This window comes from Solanum tuberosum, unplaced genomic scaffold (genome assembly GCF_000226075.1).
Source record: "Solanum tuberosum cultivar DM 1-3 516 R44 unplaced genomic scaffold, SolTub_3.0 scf00018, whole genome shotgun sequence".
NCBI classification, from domain to species: domain Eukaryota; kingdom Viridiplantae; phylum Streptophyta; class Magnoliopsida; order Solanales; family Solanaceae; genus Solanum; species Solanum tuberosum.
The window spans coordinates 2,717,013-2,737,301 of record NW_006238944.1 but is presented as its reverse complement, the minus strand read 5'-3'; the positions used below and the strand labels follow the sequence as shown (position 1 = coordinate 2,737,301).

Below are 20,289 nucleotides of genomic sequence, written 5' to 3'. Positions count from 1 at the left end.
TGCCACCCCCCTTCCCCCCCCCCCCCCCCTCCCAAATTGGTATATTCATACCAATAAATAATTTTAATGATCATCTCTATTTAATATTGTTGCAAAATGAAAATTACTTATCGCAAAGTCTAGAATTATAACAAATAAGATAACCATGAGAGAATTGAAAGGTGAGAGAAGTTGAACATCATAAATAATTGAATAGACATAGAATGACCCTAATCGCGAACCAACTAAATTATTTACTTGCATATATACAAGAAAGAAAAAGAATATAAGTACTTAGGTGCCCAAGCACATCCCGTTTCTATCTACCTCCTTGTCTTTTCTGTTTGGACATACTTTTTAGTAAGAATTTTGATGAATTGAATTGATAATATCGACTAGTTTTAATTTCTTTCTTATCAAAGTAAAGTAGAATAACTTCAAGCACATTATACAGTTTTGTTGTTCCAATTATTTTCTTTCTTTTCCAATGAATGTAACTTTCCACTCCAAAAAATATAAAGGCACATCGATTGGTCTTTGGACTTCGTAAATGTCATAGAAGTAAATTAGGTTCTTAATTACTTGTCCATTTTGACAAATCAAAAAAAGATAATTTGTTTTACCTATTAATTATTATACACTCAATTAATTAATTGAGAAAAAAGTCTTGAAAATCTTAAAATAGTAATTCATCCACTTCAGTCATCATTTTCTTAATAAATGTGTCAATTTAAAAGTGGACAAGTAATTAGGGACGGATGGAATATATTGTTATGCACAAAAAGTCATTTCAAAGATGTTGTGCGCGGAGAATAACTATGTAACATAAATAATAAAATAAAGAATATTATCCTATCTAATACAATATTCTTCGATTCTAATGAGGAAAATTTACCTATATATGATCATCACAATTTCTTGTGTGTCGAAAAAAAAAAACGATTTTACTAACTTTTAACTATAACTTTAAAATTAATATGTTAACATTAATTTTCAGCTTTTCTTGATTAAGTATCATCAATTAAGGGAGGGAGATGGCTGTTGTACTCATCAAGGCAGTCTTCTTTTTCCAAATATGTCTTATTTTCGCTAATCTGACCGCGCCTTCTCCAGAAGACGCAGGTATTTGCTTTGACTTCTTTTACTTCTTCATTTCAATTTATATGAGTTAATTTACTTTTTTATTACTTTTTTTTTTTTGGGTTAATTTGACTTGACAACAGAAAGAAAAAAAACTTTTCAACTTAGGGTCTAAAATAAATCATAGATGTTTATATAGCTAGAAATCATTTCATTAACAATAAAATTAACATTTTAAAGTTAAATTGTTACTTCCTCTGTCCCAATTTACGTGACACTTTTCATTTTCCGAGAGTTAAACAATTTAAGTTTGATCGGCAATTTTCAAAATAATTGAAATGAAATTTATACATTTATAAACTACGTCAAAAGTACTATAAGTCACAATAATTGACAATTCAAAATACTTAAAAGATGTATGAAAAATTTACAGTCAAAGATAGATTTGTTTGGATCTCGAAATCCGATAAGTGTCACAAATTGGGACGGATGAAGTTTTAAATATAGAAATATGTCATTTTTTTTAAGTATTGAGAAAAAAAAGAAAAAGTAAGTAATATGAATTGAAAAAAGGAATAGTAACCAAACTTTCTTGGAGTTAATATATCAAAAGTTCACTCAATCGTGGAAATTTATATACCAAAGTATTTGAATTTTATTTTGTATCAATAAAATCATAAAGTTACTACTTTATTTTTCAAAATCATTCAATCAAATTTATCATTAAAAAGAAAAAAAATTGACATGACAAAATAAATAAATATTTTTTTTTGTCATGATAACATGAACCCTTCAAATAAACAGGACTACCCTGCGCTATCAAAAATAACTTGAATATATCTCTCGTTATACTTTCTATATAAATATAATCATCATTGTATTGGCACAAATTTGCACTTTATTTTGACTGAAAAATAAGTGAGAAACTCGGAATCAAATAATTCACCCAATGTTAAATTCATGATTTCTTTAGGAACCTACCAGTTTAACTAGGGGTGTCAAATAGGCGGGTTGAGTTGAAATTTGAGATATTAAAATAACTTGAAATAGAAATCGAGTTGGGTCATAACCCGCACAAGTTTACTTTGAGCTCAAATAGGCTAAAAATCGGGTTGGGTCATGACCCACTCAATTTGACCCGATTAATCTCGATAATTTTAATATATTGTTATTTAACTTTTATAACCATAGTTTAAATTTCAACTCAAGAAAATTAAAAAAAGAAGAAGTTACAAATGGATAAATAAATGCTAGAAGATATGAAATAGATTGTAATTCATACCTTCAATGTATGAACATACATTACATCCATGCAAATAAAAAGTCTTAAAACGGATTGAAATTAGAGATTTAATTGAGCTCAATTAAAGATTCTTTTGTAATTTTTTCAAATGATAGAGAATTTTAGAGAATATAATAAAATAAATTATGTATTTAGGTAATTTTTCCTTCTCTGAAAGACTTGAGTGAGTTAAGAATGACCTGATTTAAATTATCTTGAGCCAAATCCATAAAATTCTGGATGGGTTACCTATATTTGGGCTCATTTTTGACCAATCCTCGATGTATTCCCTCCACTGAGAGTTTAACCCATCTTGTTCCTTAAGGGAAATATGAGAGAATTGGTAATTGACTAATTTTTGGCTTTTTTTTTTATGTGATAACACACTATCTAGGATGTTAATGCCAAGAACACCTTGTTAAGTTGACTAATTCAAAACTTGGCTACATTATGTTCAATGTTTAATTGTTTATATGACTGTTTTCAAGCTTAATAATTGTCCTCTGCTCCCTTAAGTATTTGATTTCATGAAAGTCTATTAAACTCTATCTTTTATTCTTATTTTTGTGGTGATGAGGTGTTTGCTATGTAAATTTGATCATTAACTCGACTTTCTAGCTATTAATTCATTTATTTGGAGTAGATAGTTTCGATGTCCTGTTCTTAAATGTGCAGATTGTGGGCTGAACTTCACTTCATCTCCATACAAACCAAGCGGTGAATGCATTGCTATTGATCAAGAAATCATCCATGAATGGGACAGTTTCCCCACCACAAGATGCTGCCAAAATGCCCTCAACTTCTTCACACAGGCATTAGCCAAGCAAGCAATTCAACAAGGGAACCTCTTCCTCCATAAAGATCAATGGGGACGTTGTGCCTCTGGATCCTTTGAGCACCAGCCCTCTGTTTCCATCGATAAATGTGGACTTAATTCCCTCTATCAACAAAGCAGCCAATGTTCTACCCTTTCTTTGACAAGTATTTTGCAGGATCACAATTTTAAGGATGTCAGGGATAACTGTTCAAGTTTCACTTCCTCCAACTTCGACCATGCTTGCAAGGATTGCACGAGTGCCATCAAGTCTGCCAGGGATCATTTCCTCCATCAGTTTAATGCGAATGATAATGAAACAGAGAGAGCTATTTGTATTGTGGCTGTTGTCATTTCAGTTACTACCACAAAATTAAACGATCCCTCTTTAATCGACGATTTCTTCAGATGTTTGCCAGGGCTGAATACTTTAGGTGAGGAAATTAATGACATTAGTTTTAATTAATTACAATGTTTACTAATATCTTTCTTTGTACAGATAAGTCAAGTGAAGATTACATTAAAATCAAATGTAAGTATGAGATTTCAACAAAGTAGCCGTAGCACTAATTGTTTCATAATCTTATACTAACTAATTGACTAAATAAAATGCAGATTCTTTGGCGAAAGCATTAGTTGCAATTGTTTTAGCAATATTTGTGATGATGATGGCGATCTTTCTTGTTAAGTATGTAACAAGAAATGCTAGGGCTGGACGAAAGCTTCTTCTTTCGAAGCCAAAGATGTTTGCTTCTTGTCCAGGGCTATATACTTTCTCAAAAGCTGAGATTGAGAACGCGATAAATAATATAGATGAGAAGAAATTCCTGGGACGCGGTAGTGCAGGGAAAGTTTTCAAAGGGGTTCTTCCCAGTGGACAAGTAGTTGCTATCAAGCAGATATATAGAAGTAACACTTCCGATTCCTTCAGTAGAGAACTCGAGAATCTTTCCAGAGTCAGACATCCTAATCTTGTTTGCCTCTTTGGGTGTTGCATTGAAAACGGTGAACAATATTTAGTCTACGAGTATTGCTGTGCTGGAAATCTAGCTCAACATCTTCTGAGTAAGTAGAGAGTAGAGTAATTTTTCAAGATCGATCGTAATCACCCTTACTAATCAATGTGTTAAAAATCTTTTAGGGAAAGAGAGGGTCTTAAGTTGGGAACAAAGGGTAAAAATCTTAAGAGATTGTGCACTTGCATTGAGGTATCTCCACAGCTACATAGATGGATTCATTGTTCATAGAGATATTAAGGTATCAGCTAGTAAATCATTTCTCCTGAATTGTATTTCTTATGATCAATATCTATTTACTTTGTTTTTTTGTGAATTACGACGTGTGCAGCTTACAAATATCCTTTTAACAGAGGATTTGGAAGCAAAGCTATCAGATTTTGGACTGGCAAAGATGTTGGGAATGGAAGAGAGCAAAGTGTTCACAGATGTACGAGGGACGATAGGTTATATGGATCCAGAATATATGAGTAACGCGAAGTTGACCTGTGCAAGTGACGTGTACAGCTTTGGTATAGTAGCTTTACAGGTTCTTTCTGGTCAGAAAGTGATTGAACTTGATTTGGATGCCAGAGACCAACTAACAAGAAAAGTATGCTCTCCCAAGCTCAATTTTTTAAGCTTATAGAATAAATTAGCAGTGATAATTAACCAAAAGCTACCGTTAATCAGGCAAAGGATGTGAGCATGGGTAAACGTGAACTAAAAGAGTTTGAGGACCCGCAACTAAAAGGTGAAGTAAACAGTGTGGATTTCGAGTCCATACTTCAAATTGCAGTGCTCTGTGTTGCCAAATCAAGCAAAGGCCGTCCAACTATAGAGGTTGTCGTTGAGGAGATGGAGAAAGTCTTGAAAAACACATTGTCTGATAAGGTATGTAAAAAACACACGTACAATATAGTAAATCACACTATAGAAAAGTTCATTCTAACTTGTCTTTCTGTTTTAGAAAGCCGCGGAGCAAAGTGCATTACCTGTATTAAAGAGATCACATTCAGTTGGTCATGTCATTCCTGTCTGAAACTTAACATCAAAATATCTGAGATTTTGAATGCTTAGTTATTCTGTTGGGAGAAACACACTATGATTTTTTTTAGCTCGATGATGTGCAGCTAGCAAAGCTGCTTCCTGTTTGTGAAACCACATTTTGGTTCTTGAGAACATTTGTGATTTGTTGTGTTATGGTGGTGTAAATTTATGATAAGAATGATCCATTGTTGTTGTCTGTTGTACAGAAAAACACTCTTGATTCTCCTTATCCGATTAAAATTTTGTTTACTATGTATTTACTGGAATTCGATGTATATACCCATTCTTGTATAAATTAAAATATGCATATTTTTGTATCTTCTTCTTCTGCTTGAGTCTCTGCCAAGATTTAATGTGGTTATAGTTTCCAATATTTGGCCCATGGAGTTTAAATAATAACTTATGCCTTATGGGGCCACGCTTTGCACTATTTCTCTAAGATCCTCTTTGCGGATTACCCATTTTTCTGTTCATTAGCAAAAGATGATAGAAATTAAGAGAAAAATGAGCATGGAGAGTTGTTTAAAAACATTTGATCTCCATACATAGAAAGGAAGAAAGATTAGTCTTTAAAGACTTCTTACCAGGAACAAAAAAAATCAAGAGCACACAATTTGAGGAATACCTAGTGTATTTCCAGAATGCAAAATCAAATATGAACGTTCGATCCATTACATTGTTAACACAACACAACTATTTACAATCTACTGATGCCACTAACATCAGAGGCCTTGATTCATTTCATTCCATACACAATCTACATTGTGCAAAATACACTTCAGTGTTTTGGGTTCAAAAATCCAGTTATCTACATCTATACATTCCACCAGGCACAAAATACAAAAGGTAAACTTTCTTCACCAACCAAACATAGCTTGTGAATCGAGCAGTTTCTGCAAAACAAATGTGAAGGACCATGAATCATGAACAGCTTGAAGAACCATCAGACAAACAGTGATCCCATATTAACTTCAAGTTGTCTTCAAGCATTTTAAGCACCAGCTTTTCATCAATCGTTTGCTCCTGCATTTTCGGTAAGAAAATATAATTAACTTAATTATTTCAGTAGGGAAGGAACAAAACAGAAAGGCTTATCAATTCAACAATGAAGAGACACTGCATGGTCTTGTTTTTATATCCTTAGCACATGCCAGTTATGAAACCATTCGCTAACATGAACTACTGTAAATCTGAATTATAACTTTTTTAATGTAAATTCTTTGAATACATACAAAAAGTTGGATAATTTTCCGACAGAAATGAACCAGTGATAAAATTTTAACTGAACTGGATCCAAATGTATTACCAACAGAAATATACATAATTGCTCATCAGGAAAAGAAAACCTACCTGCAATTGGGATAAAATCCCAGGCATTTTCAGGTTAGCTTCCTGTGCAACCTCACCAGTTGAAGATCTGAAATCAAATCGATCTGCACGTCTAAGCTTAAACCTAATTGACAAATTTCCATATGATTTTACAGTTGTGTGCCAGATTTGACGAATTTCCATATGATTTTGCAGTTGTGTGCCAGACACCGGTAACAGCATATTGACTCCCTGAAGAATCCTCGCCAAAGGGCCATCTCAACCCACCCTTAACTTCTGAGTCTAAAACGGCAGAACCAATAAGATTTTTAATTTCATTGATCTCATCATCCTGGAAAAAAGCAGAGAGTAATCTATATAAGAACACATTCTTAAGCTATAGAGATAACACTACCGGTGTCCTTTCAGTTGAGAGTGCAGAAGTCATGATGAGAAGATGGAAATTAACGTGCATATAAAATAAGTTACACAGGAAAAGGTCCTTGTTCACTGGAGTGGAGGTAAAATATGGACATTAAAAGTGCAGACAAAATTCACCGGTACTCTAAAATCTATAGGTTTTGTTAATACCTGTACTTGCCAATGTAACTATCAAAAGTATCATCCCTGGTACTATATGACCGGACAATTTAAAGGCATTAGACTAGAAGAAACATCAAAGGATACCTCATTTTCCAACTAAAGGAAGTCTGATTACTTGGTGTGTAACTTCACCTTTGGTTGGGTTTTCGAAGCCCTTAAATCTTATTAAGATAAGGGTAGCTACTTTGAGATCCCAATGAAAATCAAACTCATTAAGTAACCACACTAACACTGAATGCATATGAAGAATATCTTCATTTCTACTTTTTGCCTCTGTATCCTTTTCCTTTTTTTCTCTTCTACTTACCCTCCTTTGGATTTCATTGTAGAAATGATTCATATCTAGCTCAATCCAGTAACTAGAGGACTCCAATAACACGCAGTATTTGAGCATCTTAACCCTACTGGAGTTCATATGGTCAGCCCAATAGGCTATTCACTTTGCTGTTCACAAACATCTAATCCGACCCCAAATCCACGAAACATGAAAAAACAAGAAATTTCAACCAAGAGTAATTAAATGGAGATGTTTCCAGTTTCGGAAAATATAAATCCAAAAATTGGGTGGAACTTACAAATATGAGTATACGACCTATGACTTTCAAGATATTTGATCCAAAATGAAGTAACTTACAGATGAACCCATCATGATTTTCTTGGTATGTAACATCAACCTCAGGTCTAAGCTTTTGCCAAAACAGCTCATGTCTGCAACCATGTTGCGTATTTGGTTCAGCTCAATCTAAAAGAAAAGGCGTAGCATCAGAAGATTGATAAGGAATGACAAACTGCAAGAAGTAAAGCATGCAAAAAGATAGGTAAGAAAGAGGAGGTAAATATGTTCATGACAACAATTAATGTTGTTTTGCTAGTTGGAAAATAAACAGTTAATTGGGCATCTTACAAGTTCATTAAGAACCGGGGAACAGAGGACTAACCTTATGGAGCTGAATTTTCTCCTGATCCTTGACCACCGTACATTTGCAGGTGACAATTGAATCAGCGTGCATGTTGTCTGAAAGCTACAAAGCACAAGGGATAGTACTAAAAGAACCAACACATAAAGAGAAAGAAATTTGTTAGAAACATGAAAATATTACCTTGACATAGTATAATTCCTTCTCTTCCACACATTCTAAGGCAAGTTTTTCAACTGCAAGGTTTCGTATATATTCCATATATGAAAGAGGAACATTGGTATAGAAAGTTTTTTTCATTTGCCTCAACGTAGTCTCACTTAATAGGTTACTTTTCAGGGATTCTTGACTTTTTGCAGAAATCCTACAAGACAGAATTTGAGGAGGATTACATGTTAAACACACACTGGATTTAATCGACTCAACAAAAGAAGAAACATTATAACATCTAGGAGAAAAGTTAAAAGAGTTACATGTCACAGTAAAATAAGTCAGCGATTTACAGAACTTGTAGTTTTAGGTAAGTTCTAATTTGCCTTACAAGACAAAAAATTGTGTACTATAATAAAATGGATTTGAATAAAACTGATTATGAGAAATGAACATTACTAACCCATGAAACAGAATTCTTCCAAAACGAGCAACTAGATTCAGCTTCAATTCTTCCATATTAGATTTCTCCATTTCACATTTCACATGTTGAAATGACAAAAGTAAGTCCTCCATCATACTATTAGCCCCCAAACGCCATGGCTCATCCATAAGCTCATTTGTTCCTCCACTGCAACCTAAAAAAGTAGATATATTACAGAATTAAGATCTCAAAAACAGAGAAAAAAGATTTTACATTGTTTGAAACCCTGATCTACCAAACTCAAGAAAATCAGAAGCATTTATCAAAAGAACAAAAAAGTAGTAATACCTTGCATTAGGACCAAACGAAGAGGATTTGCGTCAGATTTTTGGTCGATAGAAAGAGGTTGGAGCTTCACAAGAGATGAAAAGTGAGAATCATCAGTCAAACCAACAGGGAACCATTTCCTAACTGCACCATCAGCATAACGGGTCTCAAACAGAAACTTTTCCTTTCTCTTGAAATTAAGGTTTTTTCTGAAAGCAGGTATGAGGGATTCCGGTGCGGGAGTTGGTTCCAGCGACGGCGAACCCTTTGTGTGCCTCTTGTGTGGTGGAATGTAAGACATGGCTCAGTACGATCAGTTGCTCAGAGAGACTGTTCAGTTGTAGACTACACTATAGTCTTCTTAAAAGGGAAAATACATGAAAGAGTGTTTGGATTGGCTTACAATAAAGTTACTAATGATATTCCTTTCAATTTTATTAGACAGCAAGAAAGGTAGTTTGACGGATGTATGATACTTTTGTCACCAATTTGAATAGTTTTGATATATTTCACAATTTATGTAATTTTATGTTTATGTGTACAAAAATATATAATTTTAATATTCAAATTATTTGTCTAAATAAAACTTCAATATTTCCTCCTAGGTGATTCAAATCATTATTTCATCTTACCTGGCCAGAGGGGGGTTTATGAAAAAGTTCAAACAAAATAACCAAAAATTATAAATTTGCAACAATTAAAAAATATTTTAAATTTTATTTTATAATAAAAGAATATTGAAGTTTAGGTTATAAAACACTTACTTAATTTATGAAAATATTTAAAGAACAAAATGAAATGCAATTGCATGCAGATTAGACCAATTGCATGTTGTAATGTAATATACAAATGTATCTCAAAATATGATTTGTAGTAGACTAAAATATGTTGTGAGTCATCTAGTAGCTGAGAATCAAGCTATATTTGTGTAAGGAAGATCAATGGTACTTAATATCTTGATATTTCATAATATGTTGAGACATTATAACAGAAAGACTACTCCTAGATGCTTGGTGGAGATAGACCTCAGGAAAGCATATGACATGGTGAGCTGGGAATTTTTGGAGGAAGCTCTGAGAAGATTTTGATTTCAGAAAGTGTCATTAAATGGATAATGGTAACAACAAAGTTCACTTTTAAGATCAATGGAGAAGGTTATGGTTACTTCAATGGAAATAGAGGATTGAGACAAGGATACCATGTCCTCCCTCTACTCTTTGTACTAATTATGGAGTACCTATCAACGCTGCTCAAGAGCATGACCTATCTATCAGATTTCAAATTTCACCTATGTGTAAAGCTTTTAGGCTGAACCACCTTGTCTTTGTAGATCATCAAATGACCTTCTGTAAATGAGATGTCAAATTTGTTACCAAAGTCATGGAAACATTAGTTCACTTTAGTGTTATTACTGGACTTGTGTCCAACATGAAAAAATCTAGCCTTTTCTTAGCAGGAATGAATAAACAAGCGAATAACCAACTCGTGGAGATTACTGGATTTACACAAGGATCTTTCTCCATTAGATATTTGGGACTCCCACTCACATCTAAGAGGTAGGGTAAACTTGAATATCACCAACTAGTTGATAAGATAACAAACATGATATAAAATGTCTATGCAAAACAACTCTCTTATGCAAGAAGGCTCCAAGTGGTTCCGGCTGTCTTGTTTTCAAATCATAATTTTTGGGAATCAATGTTCATTCTTTCTCAAAGTGTTGTGAAGGAGGTGGATAGGAAATGTAGAGACTACTTGTGGGGTGGAACTGAGGAAAAAAGGAAAGCACCATTGGTATCTTGGGAGAAGATGTGCTTCCCAAAGAGACATGGTGGTTTGAATATTAAAGGATGTGGGAATTGGAATGTGGCTTATGTAGGCAAGCTTATATGGCAGCCAGATGTGAATAGGGAATCATTAAGGGTGAAATGGGTGAATGGGATATACATCAAAGCAGAGACATTTTGGAACCATAGAGCACCATGAGAGAGCAGTTGGTACTGGAGGAAAATAAACTCTTTGAAGAACAAAATGCAACAATGGTACACACAAAAGGCAGTTCAACCTTACTGCTAAATGGGAACTATTCTATCACAAGTAGTTATACTGAGTTGACAGGTAACCAAGCCAAGCTGGAGGTAGAAGAGTTAGTTTGAAATTCAGTGTCACTGTCAAGACAAAGGTTCATTATGTGGTTAGCAATATAAAATAAATTGCTTACAAAGGAGAGACTGTTGAATATGAACATACAAGTAGAAAACAGTACATGTTGCATGTGTCAAGACTAATCCAATTTATTTGGAGTTTATTTTATTAAATTAATCTTATTAATATATTTTGAAAATTTAAACTTAGATGTCATTACTGTGAGAAATATAGGAGAAAATATATTATTGAATTGTGTATCTACATTATTACATTGAGACTCTATTTATAGACACTACATTGGAATCCTTTTCCAACTAGGATTCCTATTTCTATTCCTATTCTAATTAGGATTGTATATACTTATTCCTATTCTAACACTTCCCCTCAAGCTGGTGCATACAAATCATATGTACCTATCTTGTTACAGATGTAATTAATACGAGGACCGGTGAGGAACTTGGTAAAGATATCTGCAAGCTGATCATTTGACTTCACGAATTTCGTAACAATATCTCCTGAGAGTATCTTTTCTCTGACAAAGTGACAGTCAATCTCAATGTGCTTAGTCCTTTCATGAAACACTGGATTTGATGCGATATGAAGAGCCGCTTGATTATCACAGACAAGTTCCATTTGACCGATTTCACCAAATTTTAGCTCTCCCAACAATTGTTTGATCCAAACTAGCTCACAAGTTGTTGCCTCCATTGCTCGATATTCTGATTCTGCACTAGATCGAGCAACCACACTCTGTTTCTTACTCTTCCACGACACCAAATTACCTCCTACTAAAACAAAATATTCGGGTGTCGAACGTCTATCAGAGGGTGATCCTGCCCAATCAACGTCTGTATATCCAGTGATATGCTCATGGCCTTGATCCTCAAAGAGTAGTCCTTTATCGGGAGCTGACTTTATATATCGCAGAATACAAACAATTGCTTCCTAATGACTATCACAAAGGGAATTCATAAACTGACTTACAACACTCACAGGAAAAGAGATGTCAGGTCTAGTCATTGTGAGATAGTTCAACTTTCCAACCAGCCATTGATACCTTTTAGGATTACTAAGTGGCTCCCCCTGTCCTGGAAGGAGTTTAACATTTGGATCCATAGGAGTGTCAATGGGCCTATAGCCCATCATTCATGTCTCCTCAAGAATGTCTAAGGCATACTTGCGTTGAGAAATAACAATACCTGATCTAGACTGAGGAGCCTAAATACCTAGAAAATACTTTAGTCTATCAGGGTTGTTAGTCTGAAAATGCTTAAAGAGATGTTACTTCAAATTAGTGATACCATCTTGATCATTGCAGTGATAACAATACGATCAACATAAACAACCAAATAAATACACTGATTTAGTACAGAATGTCGATAAAACATAGAGTGATTCAGCTCCACTACGAGTCATGCCGAACTCCTGAATTACTTTGCTAAACTTTCCAAACCAGGCTCGAGGAGACTATTTTAGACCATAGAGTGACTTACGCAATCGACATACAAGGTTACTAGACTCTCCCTGAGCAACAAAACCAGGTGGTTACTCCATATAGACTTCTTCCGCAAGATCACCATGAAGAAAAGCATTTTTAATGTCCAAATGATGAAGAGGTCAATGACGAACCGCAACCATGGACAGAAAAAGATGAACATATGTTATTTTAGCTACGGGAGCGAAAGTATCACTATAATTGAGTCCAAATATCTAAGTATACCCTTTGGCAACAAGACGAGCCTTAAGCCGATCAACCTGACCGTCTGGACCAATTTTGACTGCATAAACCCAACGACAATCAACAATAGATTTACCTGTTGGAAGGGAAATAAGCTCCAAAGTACCATTCGTATGTAAAGCAGACATCTCATTAATCATAGCCTGCCTACATCCATGAGAAAGTGCCTCAGCTGTAGTCTTAGGAATGGAAATAGAGGACAAAGATGATACAAAGGCATAATGGGGTGATGAGAGACGATGATAACTCAAGAAAGTATAATGTGGGTTAACATTTCTAGTGGATCGTATACCTTTTTAAAGTGCAATCGATTAACTAGGAGAAGGCAAGTCCGCAGTAGGAGCAAGGTCCGGCGCATGATATGAATCATCTGGGACTAGTGTTGGGCGCCGACGACGATGATAAGTCAGAAGTGGTGGCACTACCACAGGAGATGTAGAAGTAACTATAGATTCCTCAAACGTCGATACAGGCAAGACCTGAGGTATGGGTAAGACCTCAGAGACATCAAAATGATCAGAAGATGTATAATAAGGTTGAGACTCAGAGAATGTGACATCGGCGGACATAAGGTATCTACGAAGATCAGGTGAATAGAAATGGTACCCTTTTTGAACTCGAGAGTAACCAAGAAAGACACATTTGAGAGCACGAGGGGCTAATTTATCTTTACATGGGGTTAAGTTATGAACAAAACATGTACTCCCAAAGACACGAGGGGGGGATAGAGTATAGATGTAAGTGAGGAAATAATATGGAATGTGGAACCTAATTTTGAATAGAAGATGAGGGGATTGTCTAAATTAAATAACAAGATGCAAGGACTGCATCGCCCCAAAAATGCAGCGGAAAATGGGATTCAATGAGGAGAGTACAAACAGTCTCAATGAGATGCATATTCTTCCTTTCAGCTACACCATTTTGTTGAGGGGTATACTGACAAGATGTTTGGTGAATAATTCCTTGGTGAGTCATAAATTCCTGAAACTGAGAGGATAAGTATTCTAAGGCATTATCACTACAAAAAGTACGAATAGAAACATTGAACTGATTTTGTATTTCAGCAAGTAAACTTTTGAATATAGAAAATACTCAGAATGATCTTTCATTAAGAAAACTCAAGTGCATCTTGAATAATCATCAATGAAACTAACAAAATAACGAAAACCTAAGGGTGAACTGACTCTACTAGGACCCCAAATATCATAATGGACTAATGAAAAAATAGACTCTGAACGACCCTCAGTACTACGGGAAAATGTAGCACGGATGTGTTTCCCAAGTTGACACGACTTACAATCTAATGTGGATAAACTAGACAAACTAGGCACCATCTTCTATAGTTTAGATAGACTCGGATGTCCCAAACGTTTGTGAATTAGGGCTGGAGGATCTATAACGGAGCATGCTGTGAAGGAATTTGAAGAGGTAAGATAGCAAAGGCCTTATGATTCATGTCTTGTGCCAATCATATGTCTCGTACTGCGGTCCTGCATGAGAAAAGAGTCATAAAAAAAAGTTATGCCACAATGTAAGGCACACGTCAAACGACTAACAGATGCTAGATTGAAAAGAGAACCAGGGACATAAAGAACAGAGTCTAGAGGGACAGAAGAGAGCGGTTTGGCTTTTTCAACCCCTTTTGGTTTTGTTTGGATCCCATTGGCTAAAGTAATAGTAGGAAGAGATTGTGAATAAACAATATCAAACATAAGTGATTTGTTACCAGAAATATGATCAGAAGCGCCTGAGTCCATAACCCATGATCCAAGAGTACTAGACTGTGAAACACAAGCAAAAGAATTACCCACAACATGAACATTAGGCTGAGTAACCAAGGCTACTTGTAGAGACGTTTGCTTACTTGCTCTGATACCATGTTAAATTAGATCTTTGGCCTAACTCACACCCCAAAAGCTAGATCAAAGGGAGGAAGATTGCCCAAGCCCTATAAGGAGTCCACCCATCTAATTAACCACCAATGTGGGACTTTTTGTTATTCCTTAACACCCCATCTCATGCCTAGTGCTTAGCATCTGGTGTGTGGGCAATTTGATTTTTGGGGGCCCAAACATTGGATAAGCCGGGCCCTGCTCTGATACCATGTGAGAAATATAGGAGAAAATATATTATTGAATTGTGTATCTATATTATTACATTGAGACCCTATTTATAGACACTACATTGGAATCCTTTTTTCCAACTAGGATTCCTATTCTTATTCCTATTTTTATTAGGATTGTATATGCTTATTTCTATTCTAACAATTACTTTATAAAGTTATTTAATGATTAAAAAATAACATTAAATAAAAGTAATACTCTTGTTTTGATTTTGTTAAAATAAATAAATAAAATAATAAAATGAAAAAAATTGTAAATGAACATCTTCTTCAAGTATGTAACATAGGCGTACTATATAGTTTGAGTGGGTCCCAAAAAGCTACATGAAAATTGAGACACGAAATAGTCACTTATCTTTATGTTAAGATTCAAAGTTTTCACATAAGGCACTAATAGTCTCTCATGTTAGCAGTATTGGTGCACTTTTGATCGTCCCTTGAATTTTTGCCTATTTTTAACGTTGATTTTTCCACAATTTTATGTATGGAATGCTCAATCATCTTTTTATATATCTAGTAGAAATAATAATTTCATGTAGAGAAGGTGAGAAGAACATCTTGACATATGACATCGCAAGAAAAGAAAAAATTGTACGACATAATTAATCTCTCGATTTTAGCTACAATAATATTTCTACTAAACAAAACATGATGTTCTTATTCTTACTTTCTCCCAAAATGGAGTTACTATTTATATTAAATATATAAAAAGACGATTAAACATTTCATATATAAATTGTGGATAAAATCAATATTAAAAAATAGGCAAAAATTTGCAAACATGTGAGACTATTAGTGTTCCATGTGAAAATTCAAGGATGACTTTGAGTCTTAACTCAGAGACAAGGGACTATTTTGGGTCTTTTCTCAAATGAAATAGTTAACAACTTTGAGGCTCTTTTAATGAGTTAAATTAGGTTGTACTATCCTTTAATCACCATATCTATCATATATACCAAAGACATCAACACATACAAACAGTAAATACCAAAATACCCTTTAAGTAGTTGGTTAAATTTAGGATTTTTAAGGCAATCAAAATAGAAGTACATTTTTAAAAGCAAAAATGTACAGACACAATAATGCTCACACTAAAAGAAACCCCTAAAATACTCCCTAACCCAAGATACACAAGCAACAGAAAACTCTCCTTTCTGTATAGGTAGTAAAGTAAAGTAAAAGTAAACTAATATATGCAAAGTATCTAATATGATTTAATTTTTTTTATGAGGCATAACAAACATTTGAGATGAGGTATAAGACTTACTATATGCCCAACACTTTGAAGTAGAATTCAAGACTGGCTTTAGAATCCTCTATTGAAGAGAATGAATTTCCCATGAGACATATATAATAGGGGTTCAATCCAAGCAAGAACTTAAAAGGAAAATGAAAGAGGAGCCAAATCTTTATATATATAGATTGGCAATTCACCTCCAGGAGGTGCAACATGTGAGTAATAATATATATTTTCATTTTACAAGTTTTTCTTTTCCTAGAAAAAGATTTCAGGCTAACATTGGTGTTTTCAGAATTTGAGGTTAAGTTTAGAAAATTCCAACCTTCTATATCTTGATGCAGGACTTCGAACCATCTTTCAATATATCTACCTTGTATTTATGGACTCATTAACACCCATAGGAAAACCAAATAAGAATAAAAATATTGATGGTGTATCTAGATTTTGCTTAAATTGCAATTGAGCCACGTAATTAAGTAAAAGCTAGAATCATATATATATAGTTGCTATCTATGTTTCTCGGACTCTTCAAAAATGTCATTAAGTGTGTGTCAAATCCTTCAAAAGTAGTGCATTTCTGATGGACCAGACACGAATGAAGCCATATTTTTGAAGAGTCTAAGCAACTTGGGTTGTTAACTGTTCAATGAGTTATTAGTGCCGAACATCATATGTAAAACGAAATGTGACAGCTCAAGTAAGATGTTCTATTCATTGCAGCTTAACAACAAAGCTAATTACAGACAAGAGGGAGCTGCTTGGATGGTAAGCAGTAAGCACCCCTCACTTCCAACTCTAAGACTGTGAGTTCGAGCCATCTAACAGACAAAGATCCCAAATTAACTTCAAGTTGTTTTTCAGCATTTCAAACACCAGATCTTCATCCATTGTTTGCTTCTGTATTTTTGATAAGAGAATGAAAATCAAATCAAGTCAAGTTGATGCTTAAACTAAGAATACTATGCTATGATTTCGACCAACACCAACCAACGTTGATGTATCATGCAGAGACATCCAAAATTGGAAAACATAAAATAAAATGAGAAACGTAATTGCTTGTCATCAGGAGAAGAGAACCTACATGTAACTCTGATATAATTCCAGGCAATTTCAGGAAAATCTCATGTGTAACCTCACCAGTTGAAGATTTGAATTTAGATCGATTTGCATGTCGAAACTTAAACCTAATTGATGAATTCATATATGATTTTGCAGTTGTGTGACCAATAGCATTAACAACATATCGACCCCCTGAAGAATGGCGCTTGTTTAAAGGCCATCTTAAACCACCCGGTAATTCTGAGTCCAAAATGGCAGAACCAATAAGATCCTTAATTTCATTAATCTCCTCATCCTGAAAAATGTGAAGAATTATCTAAAGCACAACACTCATAGAAAGACGTACTACTACTGCAAACACTCAAATAAGAGAATTACATACGACAGTTGTGAGAAGCTTGAAATCAAGAGTTTAATCCTTATATATAAAGGAACAAAAAGAGCTTTTGATATATAATATTCATCAACATCTTGAGCCTATAACCAACATCTCTGTATTTGAATGGAGTAAATAACTTACATATAAAGCCATCTTGATTTTCTTGGTATATACAAACAATCTGAGGTCTGAGCTCTTTCCAAGAATGCTCATGTCTGCAACCATGTGGCGTACTCGGTTCAACTCAATCTTAAAAATAAGGAGACAGGTATAAATATGTTAATGACAGTAACGCGAAATTGAAGGCATAAAAGGTTTAGAGTACTAACCTTATAGAGCTGAATCTTATTATGATCTTTTGCCACAGTACATTTGCAGGAAACAGTTGATTCTGTCCTCAAGTTATCGGAAAGCTACAAAACACACGGATAAAGAAAGAATACAGTAGGACGAAGACATTTTTTAGAAGCTTGAAAGTAGCATATACCTTAACATAGTACAGCTCTTTCCCTTGCACATATTCTAGTCCGAGATTCTCCACTACTCGATTTTCTACATAGTCCATATATGAAGGAGGAACATCCGTATGGAAAGATCTTTTCATTTTTCTCAAAGCAGTTTCAGTCAATGAGTTTAGTTTTAGGCTATCTTTACCAATTGAAGAAGTCCTGCATCACAAAGAACATGACAAGTATTTTGAAACACGCATTTGTATATGAATAACCTAACAAAATAATGCTTCAAACACAACAAAGTAAGCAGCATGATACATATGATATATGAGGTGTTTGATACATGCTATAAAAGATACGAAGTGATGTTTCGCAGAACAGAGAAGTGTTAAAATTTCTAATTAACATGACGAAAAAAGCATAACATGTGAACTAAATGAAGAAGATCGACTGACCCATAAAAGAGAACTTTTCCAAAACGAGCAACTATAGACGGCTTTACTTGTGCCATATCAGCTTCCTCCATCTCACGCTTCATATGTTGAAATGACAAAAGCAAATCCTTCTTCACATTTGCAGCAATCAAAATCCATGGTGTTTCTATAAGCTCATTCTTTATTCCTTCACTGCAACCTGGAAAAGTATAGATATATAGCTTAATGAGCATCACTAAAGTAGAGTCGAACCCATGATTTGAAGATGACGGGTGCACCGCCAACATCGGCTAATGCACATTAGTGTATGATAATTTTACTAAACATAAAAATATAAAACTAATATATTAAAATTAGTTGTAGGTCACGTTGAAGAAGTTGAAAACACTATGCAGGTACAAAACTAGAAACATTTGACAAAAAACATTATAAGAACCAAATTGAGTAAATATCTTTAAATGTCAGAAATTATATAGCAACTTGTTTTGTATCAATAAAGTTATTCAATTTAATATTTTTATCATATAAAATGACTCAACCAAATTTGTCATAAAAAACAGGATGATCAGGTTAAATTAAACCATATATTAACTCCTATTCTTTTTACAGTATTTAACTACTCTACTCTTGTTGAATAAAAAGTAGTACCTTGATGAGTTGGAACCAAAGAGAGAGGCTGTAGGCCTGCTTTTGTCTCAAAGGATTCTAGTGAAAGAGGTTGGAAACTGACAAGAGATGAAAATCTCAATTCATCAGCTAAGCCAACAGAGAACCATTTTAAGATAGTATGATCAGTGTAACCGATACTCCGAGTGCGAGATTTGTTATCCTTTCTCTTGTTGAAAGCAGATCTGATGAGAGACTCCGGTGCTGGAGTTGGTTCAAGCGATGGCGAGCCCTTTGTTTGCCTCTTGTGTGGCGGAATGTAAGACATTATATTTGATCACTTGCTGCTAGCTAGGTGTTTGTGTTACTCACTTGTCTAGAAGAAGAAATGTAATTGAACTTATACCGTAAATTCAGGGCCGCCTCTATATGGAAAACGAAATAAGGCATCTGTCAATAGTGTAATTATTTATGATAAAGAAAGACTAACTTTTTAAAAAAAAAATTGTACTATATTGTTCTCTTTTAAACCTTTTTCAAATAGTAAAAAGGAAAAAATATTAAATATGTCATCATATTTTGAGAAAAGACTCATCTATGTCATATTTAAGTCTTTCTCATTTAATTAATGACGTGATTGAATCATAATTGACTACGTATAGAAAATGATTTTGCAAAATTGAAATTATTTTCCATTAACAAATAATGACATGAATGAGTCTTTTCTCAAACAAAAATGATATATATGAACCAAACTTTTAATTAGCTTTAAGTCTTGTACCATACCTACGCTTCGTCCACTGCCTTGAACTTCTTTCATGGAAACTTCTTCTCCTAATCATACTTGGACTCGGTCGGGTAGAAACATGCTGAAGACCATGATATGATTCTGTGCGTCTAATTGATTTTTGGAGAATCGGACAACACTAGTGACGGAGCCAGAATTTTTGATAAGGGGTTCAAAATCTGAAAAAATAGACACACGAAGTAGTCGAAGGAGGTTCGACATTTACTATATATACCTAAAAAATTATTTTAACCATGTAAATATAATATAATTTTCCGCGAAAGGGGATTCGAATGAACCCTTAATGATAAGGTGGCTCCGCCACTGGACAACACTAATACTAAAAAATAAAGAAAATAGAGTTGCTCTGTTTTGTGATGATGGAACATTTTGGC

The 20,289-nt window shown here is 34.3% G+C and overlaps 3 protein-coding genes across 5 annotated transcripts; 1 reads left to right on the top strand and 2 right to left on the bottom strand.

Moving 5' to 3' along the window:
* The first annotated feature begins 963 nt into the window (after positions 1 to 963).
* Positions 964 to 5,466, top strand: LOC102598432 (proline-rich receptor-like protein kinase PERK3). The gene is made up of 8 exons (XM_015303706.1): positions 964 to 1,101; positions 3,017 to 3,589; positions 3,655 to 3,687; positions 3,771 to 4,220; positions 4,297 to 4,412; positions 4,503 to 4,763; positions 4,844 to 5,044; positions 5,121 to 5,466. Exons 1-8 carry the CDS (start codon positions 1,014 to 1,016, stop codon positions 5,190 to 5,192), a joined length of 1,794 nt encoding a protein of 597 aa, XP_015159192.1. The 5' UTR covers positions 964 to 1,013; the 3' UTR covers positions 5,193 to 5,466.
* A 347-nt stretch (positions 5,467 to 5,813) lies between these two features.
* Positions 5,814 to 9,345, bottom strand: LOC102587213 (uncharacterized). Of its 2 annotated transcripts, none has more exons than XM_006340430.2 (8): positions 8,951 to 9,345; positions 8,642 to 8,816; positions 8,212 to 8,392; positions 8,050 to 8,133; positions 7,746 to 7,853; positions 6,740 to 6,860; positions 6,551 to 6,617; positions 5,814 to 6,223 (listed from the first exon to the last, which is right to left on the bottom strand). In XM_006340430.2, the coding sequence occupies exons 1-7, from the start codon at positions 9,228 to 9,230 to the stop codon at positions 6,580 to 6,582; spliced, it is 987 nt and encodes a 328-aa protein (XP_006340492.1). In that variant the 5' UTR covers positions 9,231 to 9,345; the 3' UTR covers positions 5,814 to 6,223; positions 6,551 to 6,579. The 2 variants fall into 2 exon arrangements, with proteins under 2 accessions (XP_006340492.1, XP_006340491.1); XM_006340429.2 differs by having other exon boundaries at positions 6,551 to 6,697; positions 6,738 to 6,860; positions 8,951 to 9,342.
* Positions 9,346 to 16,783: 7,438 nt separating this feature from the next.
* Positions 16,784 to 19,556, bottom strand: LOC102587765 (uncharacterized). 2 transcript variants are annotated; one of them, XM_006340431.2, is made up of 7 exons: positions 19,150 to 19,554; positions 18,523 to 18,700; positions 18,103 to 18,283; positions 17,945 to 18,028; positions 17,757 to 17,864; positions 17,259 to 17,531; positions 16,784 to 17,074 (listed from the first exon to the last, which is right to left on the bottom strand). In XM_006340431.2, the coding sequence occupies exons 1-7, from the start codon at positions 19,433 to 19,435 to the stop codon at positions 16,973 to 16,975; spliced, it is 1,212 nt and encodes a 403-aa protein (XP_006340493.1). In that variant the 5' UTR covers positions 19,436 to 19,554; the 3' UTR covers positions 16,784 to 16,972. The 2 variants fall into 2 exon arrangements, with proteins under 2 accessions (XP_006340493.1, XP_015159158.1); XM_015303672.1 differs by lacking the exon at positions 17,259 to 17,531 and having other exon boundaries at positions 19,150 to 19,556.
* Positions 19,557 to 20,289: the final 733 nt, after the last annotated feature.

What these genes read in the sequence shown, in the direction of transcription:
- LOC102598432 (XM_015303706.1), top strand. Translation starts at nt 1,014, where the DNA reads ATGGCTGTTGTACTCATCAAGGCAGTCTTCTTTTTCCAAATATGTCTT. An exon ending in TTGTTCATAGAGATATTAAG is followed by an intron (nt 4,413 to 4,502) that starts GTATCAGCTAGT and finishes CGACGTGTGCAG; the next exon opens with CTTACAAATATCCTTTTAAC. An exon ending in AAAACACATTGTCTGATAAG is followed by an intron (nt 5,045 to 5,120) that starts GTATGTAAAAAA and finishes TTTCTGTTTTAG; the next exon opens with AAAGCCGCGGAGCAAAGTGC.
- LOC102587213 (XM_006340429.2), bottom strand. Translation starts at nt 9,230, where the DNA reads ATGTCTTACATTCCACCACACAAGAGGCACACAAAGGGTTCGCCGTCG. An exon ending in TCGTTTGGTCCTAATGCAAG is followed by an intron (nt 8,817 to 8,950) that starts GTATTACTACTT and finishes CTACTTTTTTAG; the next exon opens with GTTGCAGTGGAGGAACAAAT. An exon ending in AGAAAATTCAGCTCCATAAG is followed by an intron (nt 7,854 to 8,049) that starts GTTAGTCCTCTG and finishes CTTTTCTTTTAG; the next exon opens with ATTGAGCTGAACCAAATACG.
- LOC102587765 (XM_006340431.2), bottom strand. Translation starts at nt 19,435, where the DNA reads ATGTCTTACATTCCGCCACACAAGAGGCAAACAAAGGGCTCGCCATCG. An exon ending in TTTGGTTCCAACTCATCAAG is followed by an intron (nt 18,701 to 19,149) that starts GTACTACTTTTT and finishes ATACTTTTCCAG; the next exon opens with GTTGCAGTGAAGGAATAAAG. An exon ending in ATAAGATTCAGCTCTATAAG is followed by an intron (nt 17,865 to 17,944) that starts GTTAGTACTCTA and finishes CTTATTTTTAAG; the next exon opens with ATTGAGTTGAACCGAGTACG.